Here is an 18727-nt window from a genome sequence, read left to right as displayed (position 1 = left end):
AGAGAGTACACAGTGACTGGCCCTAAACAGAGAGTACACAGTGACTGGCCCTAAACAGAGAGCACACTGTGACTGGCCCTAAACAGAGAGCACACTGTGACTGGCCCTAAACAGAGAGTACACTGTGACTGGCCCTAAACAGAGAGTACACTGTGACTGGCCCTAAACAGAGAGTACACAGTGACTGGCCCTAAACAGAGAGTACACAGTGACTGGCCCTAAACAGAGAGTACACAGTGACTGGCCCTAAACAGAGAGTACACAGTGACTGGCCCTAAACAGAGAGTACACAGTGACTGGCCCTAAACAGAGAGTACACAGTGACTGGCCCTAAACAGAGAGTACACAGTGACTGGCCCTAAACAGAGAGTACACAGTGACTGGCCCTAAACAGAGAGTACACAGTGACTGGCCCTAAACAGAGAGTACACAGTGACTGGCCCTAAACAGAGAGTACACAGTGACTGGCCCTAAACAGAGAGTACACAGTGACTGGCCCTAAACAGAGAGCACACTGTGACCTGCCCTAAACAGAGAGTACACTGTGACTGGCCCTAAACAGAGAGTACACTGTGACTGGCCCTAAACAGAGAGTACACAGTGACTGGCCCTAAACAGAGAGTACACAGTGACTGGCCCTAAACAGAGAGTACACAGTGACTGGCCCTAAACAGAGAGTACACAGTGACTGGCCCTAAACAGAGAGTACACAGTGACTGGCCCTAAACAGAGAGTACACAGTGACTGGCCCTAAACAGAGAGCACACTGTGACTGGCCCTAAACAGAGAGTACACTGTGACTGGCCCTAAACAGAGAGTACACTGTGACTGGCCCTAAACAGAGAGTACACAGTGACTGGCCCTAAACAGAGAGTACACAGTGACTGGCCCTAAACAGAGAGTACACAGTGACTGGCCCTAAACAGAGAGTACACAGTGACTGGCCCTAAACAGAGAGTACACAGTGACTGGCCCTAAACAGAGTACACAGTGACTGGCCCTAAACAGAGAGTACACAGTGACTGGCCCTAAACAGAGAGTACACTGTGACTGGCCCTAAACAGAGAGTACACAGTGACTGGCCCTAAACAGAGAGTACACAGTGACTGGCCCTAAACAGAGAGTACACAGTGACTGGCCCTAAACAGAGAGTACACAGTGACTGGCCCTAAACAGAGAGTACATAGTGACTGGCCCTAAACAGAGAGTACACAGTGACTGGCCCTAAACAGAGAGTACACAGTGACTGGCCCTAAACAGAGAGTACACAGTGACTGGCCCTAAACAGAGAGTACACTGTGACTGGCCCTAAACAGAGAGCACACTGTGACTGGCCCTAAACAGAGAGTACACAGTGACTGGCCCTAAACAGAGAGTACACTGTGACTGGCCCTAAACAGAGAGTACACAGTGACTGGCCCTAAACAGAGAGTACACAGTGACTGGCCCTAAACAGAGAGTACACAGTGACTGGCCCTAAACAGAGAGTACACAGTGACTGGCCCTAAACAGAGAGTACACAGTGACTGGCCCTAAACAGAGAGTACACAGTGACTGGCCCTAAACAGAGAGTACACAGTGACTGGCCCTAAACAGAGAGTACACAGTGACTGGCCCTAAACAGAGAGTACACTGTGACTGGCCCTAAACAGAGAGTACACAGTGACTGGCCCTAAACAGAGAGTACACAGTGACTGGCCCTAAACAGAGAGTACACAGTGACTGGCCCTAAACAGAGAGTACACAGTGACTGGCCCTAAACAGAGAGTACACAGTGACTGGCCCTAAACAGAGAGTACACAGTGACTGGCCCAGAATTAAGGAAAGCAATAAGTGTTTTTTGTTGTTGTTTTATTTAACCCTTATTTTACCAGGTAAGTTGACTGAGAACACATTCTCATTTACAGCAACAACCTGAGGAATAGTTACAGGGGAGAGGAGGGGGATGAATGAGCCAATTGGAAGCTGGGGATGATTAGGTGACCTTGATGGTCAGATTGGAAATTTAGCCAGGACACCGGGGTTAACACCCCTACTCTTACGATAAGTGCCATGGGATCTTTAGTGACCACAGACTCTTGCTATAGCCTTGCTATTGAGAGAAGCCGTCGTAGGCAGACCTGGCTCTCAAGAGAAGACCGGCTATGTGCACATTGCCCACAAGATGAGGTGGAAACTGAGCTGCACTTCCTAACCTCCTGCCAAATGTATGACCATATTAGAGACACATATTTCCCTCAGATTACACAGACCCACAAAGAATTTGAAAAACAAATCCAATTTTGATAAACTCCCATATCTACTGGGTGAAATACTTTAGTTTGCCATCACAGCAGCAAGATTTGTGACCTGTTGCCGCAAGAAAAGGGCAGCCAGTGAAGAACAAACACCATTGTAAATACAACCCATATTAATGCTGATTTATGCTCCCTTTACACATCGAGAGAGAGAGAGAGAGAGAGAGAGAGAGAGAGAGAGAGAGAGAGAGAGAGAGAGAGAGAGAGAGAGAGAGAGAGAGAGAGAGAGAGAGAGAGAGAGAGAGAAAGAGAGAGAGAGAGAGAGAGAGAGAGAGAGAGAGAGAGAGAGAGAGAGAGAGAGAGAGAGAGATAAAGAGAGAGAGAGAGAGAGAGAGAGAGAGAGGTGTTTGTGCATGAATTGATGTGTGTGTTGTGGTGGTAGATAAACTATGGTGGTACGGTGCCCAGGTCGTACTATGTTCAGGACAATATGGTCAAGGTCCAGTACGACAACAGTGTGACCATCAGCCGAGGCTCCGCCTTCACACTGGAGTATGACATCACCACCCCCAGCAGCATCCTCAGGTAACCAAACTTTAACCCTGACAACTGACTTACCTTACTTCCCAAACCTGGCTGTAATCTTTGACCTTAAAGCTGAAATCCGCATAAGGTGAAACCGTGTTACTGTTCGCCTTTGTTGTTTTTGTTGCTGAAACAAACAAAAAATCTGCAGTACTTATTGTGTTCTATCTCTCATGCAATGATGCCTGAGGGAAAACAACAGTGTTTGTTGTTTGTAGTAACTTCTTAGTTGTTGTAATATCCCAAACGGACGTGGCAGTTTCACCATTAAGGATTCCAGCTTTAAGTCTGACCAAACACACTAGAGTTAAACCCTGACCCCAAACTGACATGGGTGTCTTCCATATTGATTTCTCCTACCCAGTGGTGATTTCAGATCAGTGCAGATGAAGGAGAGGAAGCCACTTTACACTATTGAGATGCAGCCCTGGTAAAGATGTCACGTGGAGTAACACCTCCCCTCCTCTCTTCTCGTCCATCTTCCTTCCTCCTTCCCTCTATCTCCCCACATCCCTCCATTCCTCTCTCCCTCTCCTCCCCCTTCTCCCTCCATCTCCTCCTCCACCCTCTCCTCTCTAGGTGGCAGTTTGCCAGTGATGGGGCAGACATAGGCTTTGGGGTGTTCATGCGGACCCAGGAGGGGGGTGGGGCTCAGAAGGTGGGGGACATGCTGCAGGTGGTGCCTAGTGAACGCTACAACTCACACATGGTCCCAGAGGACCGCTCACTCACCTGCCACGAGCCTGGAACTTGTGAGTACACACCAATGGAGGCTGCTGAGCGGAGGACGGCTCATAATAATGGCTGGAACAGAGCGAATGGAATGGTATCAAACTGTGTTTGATGTATTTGATACTATCCTACTCATTCCGCTCCAGCCATTACCACGAGTCCATCCTCCCCAATTAAGGTGCCACCAACCTCCAGTGGTACACACACACACACACACACATTGGTAGAGAAACACACAGATACACACACACACACATAGATGAACACATACAAACAAAGATGTTTAGACCCCTTATTTTTTTCTACATTTTGTTACGTTACAGCCTTATACTAAAATTGATTAAATAAATCAAAATCCTCATCAATCTGCACACAATACCACATAATGACAAAGCAAAAACAATTTTTTAGACATTTTTGCTCATTTATAAAAATAAAAAACAGAAATACCTCATTTAAATAAGTATTCAGACCCTTTGTTATTAGACTTGAAATTGAGCTCAGGTGCATCCTGTTTCCATTGATCATCCTTGAGAGTTCACCTGTGATCATCCTTGAGAGTTCACCTGTGGTAAAATCCATTGATTGGACATGATTTGTAAAGGCACACACCTGTCTATATAAGGTCCCACAGTTGACAGTTGCATGTCAGCAAAAACCAAGCCATGAGGTCGAAGGAATTGTCAGTTGAGCTCTGAGACAGGATTGTGTCGAGGCACAGATCTGGGGAAGGGTAACAAAAAAGATCATCAGTATTGAAGGTCCCCAAGAACACAGTGGCCTTCATCATTCTTAAATGGAAGAAGTTTAGAGCCACCAAGACCACCATTCCTAGAGCTGTCCGCACGGCCAAACTGAGCAATCGGGGAAGAATGGCCTTGGTCAGGTAGGTGACCAAGAACCCGATTTTCACTCTGACTCCAGCGTTCCTCTGTGGAGATGGGAGAACCTTCCAGAAGGAATTCATCTCTGCCGCACTCCACCAATCAGGCCTTTATGGTAGAGTGGCCAGACGGAAGCCACTCCTCAGTAAAAGGCACACAACAGCCCGCTTGGAGTCTGCCAAAAGGCACCTAAAGAACTTTCGGACTATGTGAAACAAGATTCTCTGGTCTGATGAAACCAAGATTGAATTCCAAGTGCCACATCTGGAGGAAACCAGGCACTGCTCATCACCTGGCCAATACGATCCCTATGGTGAAGCATAGTGGGGCTAAATCATGCTGAGGGGATGTTTTTCAGTGACAGGGACTGGGAGACTAGTCAGGATCGAGGCAAAGATGAATGGAGCAAAGTACAGAGAGATCCTTGATGAAGACCTGCTTCAGAGCTCTCAGGACCTCAGACTGGGGCGAAGGTTCACCTTCCAACAGGACAACGACCAAAAGCACACAGCCAAGACAATGCAGGAGTGGCTTCGGGACAAGTCTCTGAATGTCCTTGCGTGGCCCAGCCAAAGGCCGGACTTGAACCCGATCAAACATCTCTGGAGAGACCTGAAAATAGCTGTGCAGCAACACTCCCCATCCAACCTGACAGAGCTTGAGAGGATCTGCAGAGAAAAATGGGAGAAATTCCCCAAATACAGGTGTGCCAAGCTGGTAGCATCATACCCAAGAAGATTCAATGCTATAATCGCTGCCAAAGGTGCTTCAACAAAGCACTGAGTAAATGTGATATTTCAGTTATATGAAAAAATGTTTTTTGCATTGTCATTATGGGGTGTAGATTGATGAGGGGGAAAAACGATTTAATGCATTTTAGAATAAGGCTGTAATGCAACAAAATGTGGAAAAAGTGAAGGGGTCTGAATACTTTCCTGAATGCACTGTATACACATGCACAAACAAATAGACACTCACACTAACAGATACAGCTATACAGATAAACACATACAGCCAGACAGATACACACATACAGCCAGACAGATACACACATACAGCCAGACATATACACACATACAGCCAGACAGATACACACATACAGCCAGACAGATACACACATACAGCCAGACAGATACACACATACAGCCAGACAGATACACACATACAGCCAGACCGATACACACATACAGCCAGACCAATACACACATACAGCCAGACAGTTACACACATACAGCCAGACATATACACACATACAGCCAGACAGATACACACATACAGCCAGACAGATACACACATACAGCCAGACATATACACACATACAGCCAGACAGATACACACACACAGCCAGACAGATACACACATACAGCCAGACAGATACACACATACAGCCAGACCGATACACACATACAGCCAGACCGATACACACATACAGCCAGACAGTTACACACATACAGCCAGACAGATACACACATACAGCCAGACAGATACACATATACAGCCAGACAGATACACACATACAGCCAGACAGATACACAGTAGTAATTCTGTATTGTGTCCTGTGTGTAGACGTGCTGCGTTTTGACAACACCTACAGCGTGCTGCAGTCGAAGAAGATCAGCTATACTGTCAATGTTCTACTGCCGGACGGACAGACACAGAGCCCTAGGAGTATCAGAGGGGGTGGACGGCTGGAGTAACACACACACACACACACACAAAACACACGTACTGACAGACAGACACAGAGCCCTAGGAGTATCAGAGGGGGTGGACGGCTGGAGTAACACACACACACACACACACAAAACACACGTACTGACAGACAGACACAGAGCCCTAGGAGTATCAGAGGGGGTGGACGGCTGGAGTAACACACACACACACACACACAAAACACACGTACTGACAGACAGACACAGAGCCCTAGGAGTATCAGAGGGGGTGGACGGCTGGAGTAACACACACACACACACACACAAAACACACGTACTGACAGACAGACACAGAGCCCTAGGAGTGTCAGAGGGGGTGGACGGCTGGAGTAACACACACACACACACAAAACACACGTACTGACAGACAGACACAGAGCCCTAGGAGTGTCAGAGGGGGTGGACGGCTGGAGTAACACACACACACACACACAAAAACACACGTACTGACAGACAGACACAGAGCCCTAGGAGTGTCAGAGGGGGTGGACGGCTGGAGTAACACACACACACACACAAAACACACGTACTGACAGACAGACACAGAGCCCTAGGAGTGTCAGAGGGGGTGGACGGCTGGAGTAACACACACACACACACACACACACAAAAACACACGTACTGACAGACAGACACAGAGCCCTAGGAGTATCAGAGGGGGTGGACGGCTGGAGTAACACACACACACACACACACAAAAACACACGTACTGACAGACAGACACAGAGCCCTAGGAGTATCAGAGGGGGTGGACGGCTGGAGTAACACACACACACACACACAAAAACACACATACTGACAGACAGACACAGAGCCCTAGGAGTGTCAGAGGGGGTGGACGGCTGGAGTAACACACACACACACACACAAAACACACGTACTGACAGACAGACACAGAGCCCTAGGAGTGTCAGAGGGGATGGACGGCTGGAGTAACACACACACACACACAAAACACACGTACTGACAGACAGACACAGAGCCCTAGGAGTGTCAGAGGGGGTGGACGGCTGGAGTAACACACACACACACACAAAACACACGTACTGACAGACAGACACAGAGCCCTAGGAGTGTCAGAGGGGGTGGACGGCTGGAGTAACACACACACACACACACACACAAAACACACGTACTGACAGACAGACACAGAGCCCTAGGAGTATCAGAGGGGGTGGACGGCTGGAGTAACACACACACACACACACACAAAACACACGTACTGACAGACAGACACAGAGCCCTAGGAGTGTCAGAGGGGTGGACGGCTGGAGTAACACACACACACACACACAAAACACACGTACTGACAGACAGACACAGAGCCCTAGGAGTGTCAGAGGGGTGGACGGCTGGAGTAACACACACACACACACAAAACACACGTACTGACAGACAGACAGACACAGAGCCCTAGGAGTGTCAGAGGGGTGGACGGCTGGAGTAACACACACACACACACACACACACACACACACACACACACACACACACACACACACACAAAAACACACGTACTGACAGACAGACACAGAGCCCTAGGAGTGTCAGAGGGGGTGGACGGCTGGAGTAACACACACACACACACACACACACAAAACACACGTACTGACAGACAGACACAGAGCCCTAGGAGTGTCAGAGGGGATGGAAAGCTGGAGTAACACACACACACAACACACACGTACTGACAGACAGACACAGAGCCCTAGGAGTATCAGAGGGGGTGGACGGCTGGAGTAACACACACACACACACACACACACAAAACACACGTACTGACAGACAGACACAGAGCCCTAGGAGTGTCAGAGGGGGTGGACGGCTGGAGTAACACACACACACACACACACACACAAAACACACGTACTGACAGACAGACACAGAGCCCTAGGAGTGTCAGAGGGGGTGGACGGCTGGAGTAACACACACACACACACACACACACACACACAAAAACACACGTACTGACAGACAGACACAGAGCCCTAGGAGTGTCAGAGGGGTGGACGGCTGGAGAAACACACACACACACACACACACACACAAAACACACGTACTGACAGACAGACACAGAGCCCTAGGAGTGTCAGAGGGGGTGGACGGCTGGAGTAACACACACACACACACACAAAACACACGTACTGACAGACAGACACAGAGCCCTAGGAGTGTCAGAGGGGGTGGACGGCTGGAGTAACACACACACACACACACACACACACACACACACACACACACACACACACACACACACACACACACACACACACACACACACACACACACACAAAACACACGTACTGACAGACAGACACAGAGCCCTAGGAGTGTCAGAGGGGATGGAAAGCTGGAGTAACACACACACACAACACACACACACGTACTGACAGACAGACACAGAGCCCTAGGAGTATCAGAGGGGGTGGACGGCTGGAGTAACACACACACACACACACACACACAAAACACACGTACTGACAGACAGACACAGAGCCCTAGGAGTGTCAGAGGGGATGGAAAGCTGGAGTAACACACACACACACACACACACACACACACACACACACACACACGTACTGTCAGACAGACACAGAGCCCCAGGAGAGAGGGGCCAGACATCTGGCATCACACACAAACACAGGAATATGAGTTCTGGGGGAGTGAAGATAGCAACGTAGAGTATACAGTGCAGTTTAAACACCACTGTTCTCAGTTATGAGCATTAGCTATTATGACAGGACATTTTCCAATGCTTTTCTAGAAAAAAGGATCTGTACAAGCATTTTGTACAAGAGTCATGTTAGGTTTGAGTTAGGACTATACGTCTTTGTTTTATAGTATTATGTGAATGGAATAGCGACAGTTTTCAGCACAGAAAAGACACTTTGTCATATAGGATACATTAGTTCAATGTAAAAAGACAAACGGTGCATGTGGAAGGAATGAAGGAATGATTATGAAGTGGAGCAATGAATATAGTTTAGTGTTTTCACTAACGATGCCTCATTAACAGTTTCATTAACAATTGTATTAATTGACAGACGATAGATGGGCTACATATATAGGTTGTTGTACTATTATAGCAACCCTAAAGAGATGATTCTTACACAATGTTAAGATGCACTCATTGTCAATAGATCAGTCATTCTAGAAAGGCTATCTCTCATAATCGTAAAATCTTTATTTTCAAAATGCAAGTTGAATCCTGAAAATGTTTAAGATGTTTCTTGATCAGAATTATGTTCATAATATTCAACTTTTGTAGAATCATGACATTTTAAATGTTCTTGTACCATGATTATTTTTTTGAAGAATAAATGTTATTTGACTGCTCTATTTTAAAAGCGCTTCCCAATCAGGGATATTCCGTTTTTGTCCACTAGATGGCAATATAAGATCGCATAAAAACTACTATCATTGGATAAAACACAACCGTGATTTCTACAGTATCGTGTTATTGTTTACGTAGCTCTAGGTCACGGAAAAGTAATTTAATTTTTTTAGATCATGGAAAAGCAGAGAATTAAGTCACATCTACCTCACTAGGCTACTACACGGTGACATATTTAAAACTGGTACGCACAAATTGAATAGCCTAAAGCATAGGTTTCTTTTTTTTTTATAAGAGATTAGATTATTTCAATCATTAAGCCTTTTAGCCTAAATTGTTTTTTTATTCATATTTTAGTCTGTTTAAAAATGCACGTGGAGCATAAAACTTTAACACGTTTTGTTGTTGATGTCGTTGTTGTCCACCCTTTGTTTTTGACCCATCCATCCCTTAAGAGATTGAGAGACAATCAGCTCATAGTCACATCTACCAGTGACCGCCGGCGGTGAATTGCATCAGTAACACTGACTGCAACTGTCTCAGTGACACGAATGACCATCGACTATCCATCTGCTTTGCCACTGAGCACAGACGTTACCACATCATGCACATCTTTGGTTTGGTTGAGTGGTCTTCAACTCTGAATCCCATCTAAAAGACAACAACTTTTAGACAGGGTCTTTTGGTTGAAACTTAAATTGAACTGAGACCCACTGTTGCCCACACTGCGGTCCCTGGCCGCCAGAGCCAGAGAGATGCAGTGTGCCGACCCTTTACATAACAGCTGGGTCTTTGACTGTCTATAAACCGCAGGGTTCACTCTGCCACATTGCCTTGGTCCTTTATGGCAAAATTCAATTTAATTAGGGATAATATGCTTTGGGCTGATATCAAGACGCAAGACATGGATCATTGATTAGGCGCAATGTTATAATGTTCTTTCTTGTAGACCATTTGAGGGGACTATAAAGCCTATGTATGGGCTATAAACACAATCATAACGGTTAGCCTAATAAATGATAAGATACAGAATGAAATGAGCAAACACTAAAATTGCTCAGTCCAAAATGTGTGTACACTATAGGTCTACATAATTAGTCTGGCTAACATGAACTCAAAGTACATACACTATATATAAAAGTATGGGGACACCCCTTCAACTATTTCAGACACACCCGTTGTTGAAAATGTAATCTCCATAGACAAACATTGACAGTAGAATGTTAAGAACAAATTCTTATTGACAATGCCTTACTAAAGAGCTCAGTGACACTGTCATAGGATGCCACCTTTCCAACAAGTCAGTTCGTCAAATTGCTGCCCTGCTAGAGCTGCCCTGGTCAACTGTAAGTGCTTAAAACATGTTTTCACTTTGTGTGTAGATGGGTGTGAGAGAAAAATCTATTTAATCCATTTTCAATTCAGACTGTAACACAACAACATGTGAACGTCAAGGGGAAGGGAGGATGGTTCGTGATAATGGCTGGAACGGAGTCAACGGAATAGCATCAAACACATGGAAACCATGTGTTTAATGTTTTTGATACTATCCCACCAATTCCACGACAGCCATTAACACGAGCCCGTCCTCCCCAATGAAGGTGCCACCAACCTCCTGTGCTGAACCCCAACAGTATGTTACACACGTGTACGTGTGTATGGCTATACCTGCCGTTTCCGATAGGCGGTGCGTTAGGGTTATTATGGTAATAGGAGCGAGGCTGGAGGGAGATGAGTAGTGACGTCAGCACCCAGGTCGCCAGTACAGTGAAACAAACATGGCGACAGAATGGAGCGGGCAGCAAGGCTACGTTCTGACTCTAATCGTTTTCTTTTGGAGTGCAGTGGGGGGACGCACCGAGACAGCCACTTCGAGTGTCCGCAGTAGCGGGAGCCAGGTGCTCGGTATGCGGCTGGAGAGGAGCGACAAACCGGCCTCGACCACTGACGATGGGGTCATCCAATTAACGGAGGAGAGCACAGTGCAGCTCCGGTTCTACGGAGTGCAGCTCAACTCGGGCACCTGGGCTCAGATACGCTTCACAGAACGAGGGGATGGGAGCGAGGATGGGGGAAATAATAACGTTATTGACGACACACCTAACAGCACTTGTGTTGATTTCACAAAAGACTTCAGCATCGCAAACTACATGAACATCAGTAGCCGGGGGACCACGGGGGTACTCAGCATAAACATTAAACCGCTTCGTAAGAGCGAGCCGCACAAGGATTATGGGCTGTGCATCAGGAGTTTGGCTGATGGTAGGTGGGCTCTGCTCGGGGATAGCGACGGGAGACTGCGGGTGGTAGAGGGGGAAAAAACTCTCCTCCCCCTGTGGTTCCAGATCATCCTCATCTGCTGTCTGTTGGTGCTGTCTGGAATGTTCAGCGGGCTGAACCTGGGGCTCATGGCTCTGGACCCCATGGAGCTACGTATAGTCCAGAGCTGTGGCTCAGAGAAGGAGAAGAAATATGCCCGCAAAATTGAGCCCATCCGCAGCAAGGGGAACTACCTTCTCTGTTCTCTGTTGCTTGGTAACGTCTTGGTCAATACCACACTCACCATCCTCCTGGATGACCTGATAGGCTCTGGGCTGGGCGCCGTGGTTGCCTCCACAGTGGGTATTGTGATTTTCGGTGAGATAGTCCCCCAGGCGCTGTGTTCTCGCCACGGGCTGGCGGTGGGCGCCAACACCATCCAGGTGACCAAGTTCTTCATGTTGCTCACCTTCCCCCTCTCCTTCCCCGTCAGCAAGCTCCTAGACGTGCTCCTAGGCCAGGAGATTGGCACTGTGTATAACCGCGAGAAGCTGGTGGAGATGCTCAGGGTGACGGAACCGTACAACGACCTGGTCAAAGAGGAGCTCAACATGATCCAAGGAGCGCTGGAACTCCGGAATAAGACGGTGGAGAGCGTGATGACTCCTCTGGCCCACTGCTTCATGATCCAGAACGACACGGTCCTGGACTTCAACACCATGTCAGAGATCATGGAGAGCGGCTACACGCGTATCCCCGTGTTCGACGACGAGCGCTCCAACATCGTGGACATCCTGTATGTGAAGGACCTGGCGTTCGTGGACCCTGACGACTGCACCACCCTGAAGACCATCACCAAGTTCTACAACCACCCAGTCCACTTTGTGTTCCACGACACACGGCTGGACTCCATGCTGGAGGAGTTCAAGAAAGGTGTGTATATCTGGAGGGTCGGGGGAAGCATGTGTCATACATCCTATTTACATACAGGGTTGATGTGTGGAAAACTATTTATAATGCATCCGTCACTCCCCATAATCAATACACTCATATACACACACACACACACTGACACAGAGACAGATGTGCCACTGGCTGTATTGATGAGTGGAATATCTCAACCCAGTTGTCATGGCAGGAAACAACTGTGACACATCACAATCTAGGGGTCATCAACTCTGTCTCTGGATAGCTACAGGGAATAGGTTTTTGTTCTAGACCTGCACTATTCACACCTGGTTGATTAGTTGAATCAGCTGTGTTAGTGCTGGCCTGGAACAGAAGTCTATACCTATAACTCTCCAGGAACTTTGCCATAATTAGTTGTTGGTCCATTCTGTTGTCATTTCAGTTCTGTTGTCATTTAGGAAAGTAGGGCCACACGGGGGGAGAGCATTGGGCTAGGGCTGCTATCGTCACTCACTCTTAGGGCTGCTATCGTCTCTCACTCTTAGGGCTGCTATCGTCACTCACTCTTAGGGCTGCTATCGTCTCTCACTCTTAGGGCTGCTATTGTCTCTCACTCTCAGGGCTGCTATCGTCACTCACTCTTAGGGCTGCTATCGTCTCTCACTCTTAGGGCTGCTATCGTCACTCAGTCTTAGGGCTGCTATCGTCACTCACTCTTAGGGCTGCTATCGTCACTCACTCTTAGGGCTGCTATCGTCACTCAGTCTTAGGGCTGCTATCGTCACTCAGTCTTAGGGCTGCTATCGTCACTCACTCTTAGGGCTGCTATCGTCTCTCACTCTTAGGGCTGCTATCGTCACTCAGTCTTAGGGCTGCTATCGTCTCTCACTCTTAGGGCTGCTATCGTCACTCAGTCTTAGGGCTGCTATCGTCACTCACTCTTAGGGCTGCTATCGTCACTCACTCTTAGGGCTGCTATCGTCACTCACTCTTAGGGCTGCTATCGTCACTCACTCTCAGGGCTGCTATCGTCACTCAGTCTTAGGGCTGCTATCGTCACTCACTCTTAGGGCTGCTATCGTCACTCACTCTCAGGGCTGCTATCGTCACTCACTCTTAGGGCTGCTATCGTCACTCACTCTCAGGGCTGCTATCGTCACTCAGTCTTAGGGCTGCTATCGTCACTCACTCTTAGGGCTGCTATCGTCACTCACTCTTAGGGCTGCTATCGTCACTCACTCTTAGGGCTGCTATCGTCACTCACTCTTAGGGCTGCTATCGTCTCTCACTCTCAGGGCTGCTATCGTCACTCACTCTTAGGGCTGCTATCGTCACTCACTCTTAGGGCTGCTATCGTTTCTCACTCTTAGGGCTGCTATCGTCTCTCACTCTCAGGGCTGCTATCGTCACTCACTCTTAGGGCTGCTATCGTCACTCAGTCTTAGGGCTGCTATCGTCACTCAGTCTTAGGGCTGCTATCGTCTCTCACTCTTAGGGCTGCTATCGTCTCTCACTCTTAGGGCTGCTATCGTCTCTCACTCTTAGGGCTGCTATCATCTCTCACTCTTAGGGCTGCTATCGTCTCTCACTCTTAGGGCTGCTATCGTCTCTCACTCTTAGGGCTGCTATCGTCTCTCACTCTTAGGGCTGCTATCGTCTCTCAGTCTTAGGGCTGCTATCGTCACTCAGTCTTAGGGCTGCTATCGTCACTCAGTCTTAGGGCTGCTATCGTCACTCAGTCTTAGGGCTGCTATCGTCACTCACTCTTAGGGCTGCTATCGTCACTCACTCTTAGGGCTGCTATCGTCTCTCACTTTTTGGGCTGCTATCGTCACTCACTCTTAGGGCTGCTATCGTCTCTCACTCTCAGGGCTGCTATCGTCTCTCACTCTCAGGGCTGCTATTGTCTCTCACTCTTAGGGCTGCTATCGTCTCTCACTCTTAGGGCTGCTATCGTCTCTCACTCTTAGGGCTGCTATCGTCTCTCACTCTTAGGGCTGCTATCGTCTCTCACTCTTAGGGCTGCTATCGTCTCTCACTCTTAGGGCTGCTATCGTCTCTCACTCTTAGGGCTGCTATCGTCTCTCACTCTTAGGGCTGCTATCGTCTCTCAGTCTTAGGGCTGCTATCGTCTCTCAGTCTTAGGGCTGCTATCGTCTCTCAGTCTTAGGGCTGCTATCGTCTCTCAGTCTTAGGGCTGCTATCGTCTCTCAGTCTTAGGGCTGCTATCGTCTCTCAGTCTTAGGGCTGCTATCGTCACTCAGTCTTAGGGCTGCTATCGTCACTCAGTCTTAGGGCTGCTATCGTCACTCAGTCTTAGGGCTGCTATCGTCACTCAGTCTTAGGGCTGCTATCGTCACTCAGTCTTAGGGCTGCTATCGTCACTCACTCTTAGGGCTGCTATCGTCACTCACTCTTAGGGCTGCTATCGTCACTCACTCTTAGGGCTGCTATCGTCACTCACTCTTAGGGCTGCTATCGTCACTCACTCTTAGGGCTGCTATCGTCTCTCAGTCTTAGGGCTGCTATCGTCTCTCACTCTTAGGGCTGCTATCGTCACTCACTCTTAGGGCTGCTATCTTCTTTCACTCTTTGGGCTGCTATCGTCACTCACTCTTAGGGCTGCTATCGTCTCTCACTCTCAGGGCTGCTATCGTCTCTCACTCTTTGGGCTGCTATCGTCACTCACTCTTAGGGCTGCTATCGTCTCTCAGTCTTTGGGCTGCTATCGTCACTCACTCTTAGGGCTGCTATCGTCACTCACTCTTAGGGCTGCTATCGTCTCTCATCTTTGGGCTGCTATCTCACTCTCTCAGGGCTGCTATCGTCTCTCACTCTCAGGGCTGCTTCGTCTCTCACTCTTAGGGCTGCTATCGTCTCTCACTCTTAGGGCTGCTATCGTCTCTCAGTCTTAGGGCTGCTAGGGCTGCTATCGTCTCTCACTCTTAGGGCTGCTATCGTCTCTCACTCTTAGGGCTGCTATCGTCTCTCACTCTTAGGGCTGCTATCGTCTCTCACTCTTAGGGCTGCTATCGTCTCTCAGTCTTAGGGCTGCTATCGTCACTCAGTCTTAGGGCTGCTATCGTCACTCACTCTTAGGGCTGCTATCGTCACTCACTCTTAGGGCTGCTATCGTCACTCACTCTTAGGGCTGCTATCATCTCTCACTTTTTGGGCTGCTATCGTCACTCACTCTTAGGGCTGCTATCGTCTCTCACTCTTAGGGCTGCTATCGTCTCTCACTCTTAGGGCTGCTATCGTCTCTCAGTCTTAGGGCTGCTATCGTCTCTCACTCTTAGGGCTGCTATCGTCTCTCACTCTTAGGGCTGCTATCGTCTCTCACTCTTAGGGCTGCTATCGTCTCTCAGTCTTAGGGCTGCTATCGTCTCTCAGTCTTAGGGCTGCTATAGTCTCTCAGTCTTAGGGCTGCTATCGTCACTCAGTCTTAGGGCTGCTATCGTCACTCAGTCTTAGGGCTGCTATCGTCACTCAGTCTTAGGGCTGCTATCGTCACTCAGTCTTAGGGCTGCTATCGTCACTCACTCTTAGGGCTGCTATCGTCACTCACTCTTAGGGCTGCTATCGTCACTCACTCTTAGGGCTGCTATCGTCACTCACTCTTAGGGCTGCTATCGTCACTCACTCTTAGGGCTGCTATCGTCACTCACTCTTAGGGCTGCTATCGTCACTCACTCTTAGGGCTGCTATCGTCACTCACTCTTAGGGCTGCTATCGTCACTCACTCTTAGGGCTGCTATCGTCACTCACTCTTAGGGCTGCTATCGTCACTCACTCTTAGGGCTGCTATCGTCACTCACTCTTAGGGCTGCCATCGTCACTCACTCTTAGGGCTGCCATCGGGGCTGCCATGTCACTCACTCTTAGGGCTGCCATTGTCACTCACTCTTAGGGCTGCTATCTCACTCACTCTTAGGGCTGCTATCGTCACTCACTCTTAGGGCTGCTATCGTCACTCACTCTTAGGGCTGCTATCGTCACTCACTCTTAGGGCTGCTATCGTCACTCACTCTTAGGGCTGCTATCGTCACTCACTCTTAGGGCTGCTATCGTCACTCACTCTTAGGGCTGCTATCGTCACTCACTCTTAGGGCTGCTATTGTCACTCACTCTTAGGGCTGCCATCGTCACTCACTCTTAGGGCTGCTATCGTCACTCACTCTTAGGGCTGCTATCGTCACTCACTCTTAGGGCTGCTATCGTCACTCACTCTTAGGGCTGCTATTGTCACTCACTCTTAGGGCTGCCATCGTCACTCACTCTTAGGGCTGCCATCGTCACTCACTCTTAGGGCTGCTATCGTCACTCACTCTTAGGGCTGCTATCGTCTCTCACTCTTTGGGCTGGTATCGTCATTCAGTCTTAGGGCTATCCAGGGGCTAGGATAGCTAGGCTGTTGTAACCCCTCACTCAAATGTTGTAACGCATGTTATCAACATCAAGTCTTTTGATGTCGCATGCTTATAACACAACCTAGGTTGCTAACTATATGCCTTGCCAGTTAGCTGACCCAAACTACAGTTTGTATCATTGAGAGGGTGTGAAGAATAACATGTCACCAGCTGTCATAACTGTTTATATATATATAGCCTAGGCCTTATTGTAAAGAGGGTCACCCACTCTCTGGGTGACCAGTGGGTTGACTGGATCGGTTGGGAACAGCTGAACTGTCAGTCTGGAGCTGGGGTCTCAGCTGTAGAGCAAGCTGCTGCTGCTGCCAAAGTGCCTGTGGTGCTAACAGTAAAGTGCCCCACCTGGTCCTGCAGACCCACAGGATATGCAGACTTTTGTTCCATCCCAACATTAACACATGAGTAAGGTTGGGGACAAGGTACGGGTGAGGGTTAAGGGTTAGTTGTTGAAGTAGCCTTGTATCTGCGGTTAGACAGCATGGTGACCTAGTGGAGGGATAGTGACAGGACAGTGCTGATCTTCACACTACAGACAGTCAGAGATCAAAGATGGACGACACTGACTGAGCCTAACAACCACGCATTCAGATCATCGCTGTGACTATAATCACCGTGTGACCTCACTCTTCTGACCCACTGGTGTGTCTCTACTCTCTTCTTTATTGGCTGGAGGGTGACAGCAGTGTGTGAGATGTCAGCTGTGTTGTCAGTGGAAAGGTATACAGTATATGTGTGTGTGTTAGGTTGACTGACTCAGCCAATCAATTCCCACTGTGTGTTCGCTATCCCTTTACGTGCAGGCTGAAAATACAATAGGGTATATCACACTCAATGTTATACGTGTGACAGAGCTTGTAAAATACACAGAACAGTGTGTAGAGAGGATAAGAGCGGAGAGGAGGATAAGAGGAGCATAAGAGCGGAGAGAGGAGGATAAGAACGGAGAGGAGCATAAGAGCAGAGAGAGGAGGATAAGAACGGAGAGGAGGATAAGAGCGGAGAGGAGGATAAGAGCGGAGAGGAGGATACGAGAAGGATAAGAGCGGAGAGGAGAAAAGAGTGGAGAGGAGGATAAGAGTGGAGAGGAGGATAAGAGTGGAGAGGAGGATAAGAGCGGAGAGGAGGATAAGAGGAAGATAAGAGCGGAGAGGAGGATAAGAGCGGAGAGGAGATAAGAGCGGAGAGGAGGATAAGAGTGGAGAGGAGGATAAGAGGAAGATAAGAGCAGAGAGGAGGATAAGAGGAAGATAAGAGCGGAGAGGAGGATAAGAGCGGAGAGGAGGATAAGAGGAAGATAAGAGCAGAGAGGAGGATAAGAGGAAGATAAGAGCGGAGAGGAGGATACGAGAAGGATAAGAGGATAAGAGCAGAGAGGAGGATAAGAGGAAGATAAGAGCGGAGAGGAGGATACGAGAAGGATAAGAGCGGAGAGGAGGATAAGAGCGGAGAGGGGGATAAGAGGAAGATAAGAGCGGAGAGGAGGATAAGAGAAGGATAAGAGGATAAGAGCGGAGAGGAGGATAAGAGTGAAGAGGAGGATACGAGGAAGATAAGAGCGGAGAGGAGGATAAGAGAAGGATAAGAGCAGAGAGGAGGATAAGATCGGAGAGGAGGATACGAGAAGGATAAGAGCGGAGAGGAGGAT

The 18727-nt window shown here is 48.5% G+C and overlaps 2 protein-coding genes across 3 annotated transcripts in view; both read left to right on the top strand.

Annotated features, from left to right (window-relative positions):
- Positions 1 to 9497, top strand: part of sec14l7 (SEC14-like lipid binding 7) — a 29233-nt gene extending 19736 nt beyond the window's left edge. Inside the window, exons 10-12 of the mRNA XM_052525429.1 lie at positions 2680 to 2822; positions 3402 to 3574; positions 6005 to 9497. Of these exons, the coding sequence (XP_052381389.1) occupies positions 2680 to 2822; positions 3402 to 3574; positions 6005 to 6135 (447 nt within the window). The 3' untranslated portion in view covers positions 6136 to 9497. The remainder of the gene's footprint in view (positions 1 to 2679; positions 2823 to 3401; positions 3575 to 6004) is intronic.
- A 131-nt stretch (positions 9498 to 9628) lies between these two features.
- LOC118379967 (metal transporter CNNM4) overlaps positions 9629 to 18727 on the top strand; it is a 52827-nt gene continuing 43728 nt past the window's right edge. For both annotated transcript variants that reach the window (XM_052525428.1, XM_052525427.1), the window contains exon 1: positions 9629 to 12676. In XM_052525428.1, coding sequence (XP_052381388.1) covers positions 11263 to 12676 — 1414 coding nt within the window. In that variant the 5' untranslated portion in view covers positions 9629 to 11262. The remainder of the gene's footprint in view (positions 12677 to 18727) is intronic.

This window comes from Oncorhynchus keta, chromosome 9, assembly GCF_023373465.1.
Source record: "Oncorhynchus keta strain PuntledgeMale-10-30-2019 chromosome 9, Oket_V2, whole genome shotgun sequence".
NCBI lineage: Eukaryota > Metazoa > Chordata > Actinopteri > Salmoniformes > Salmonidae > Oncorhynchus > Oncorhynchus keta.
The sequence above is the reverse complement of the archived record's forward strand: the minus strand, read 5'-3'. Positions and strand labels throughout refer to the sequence as shown.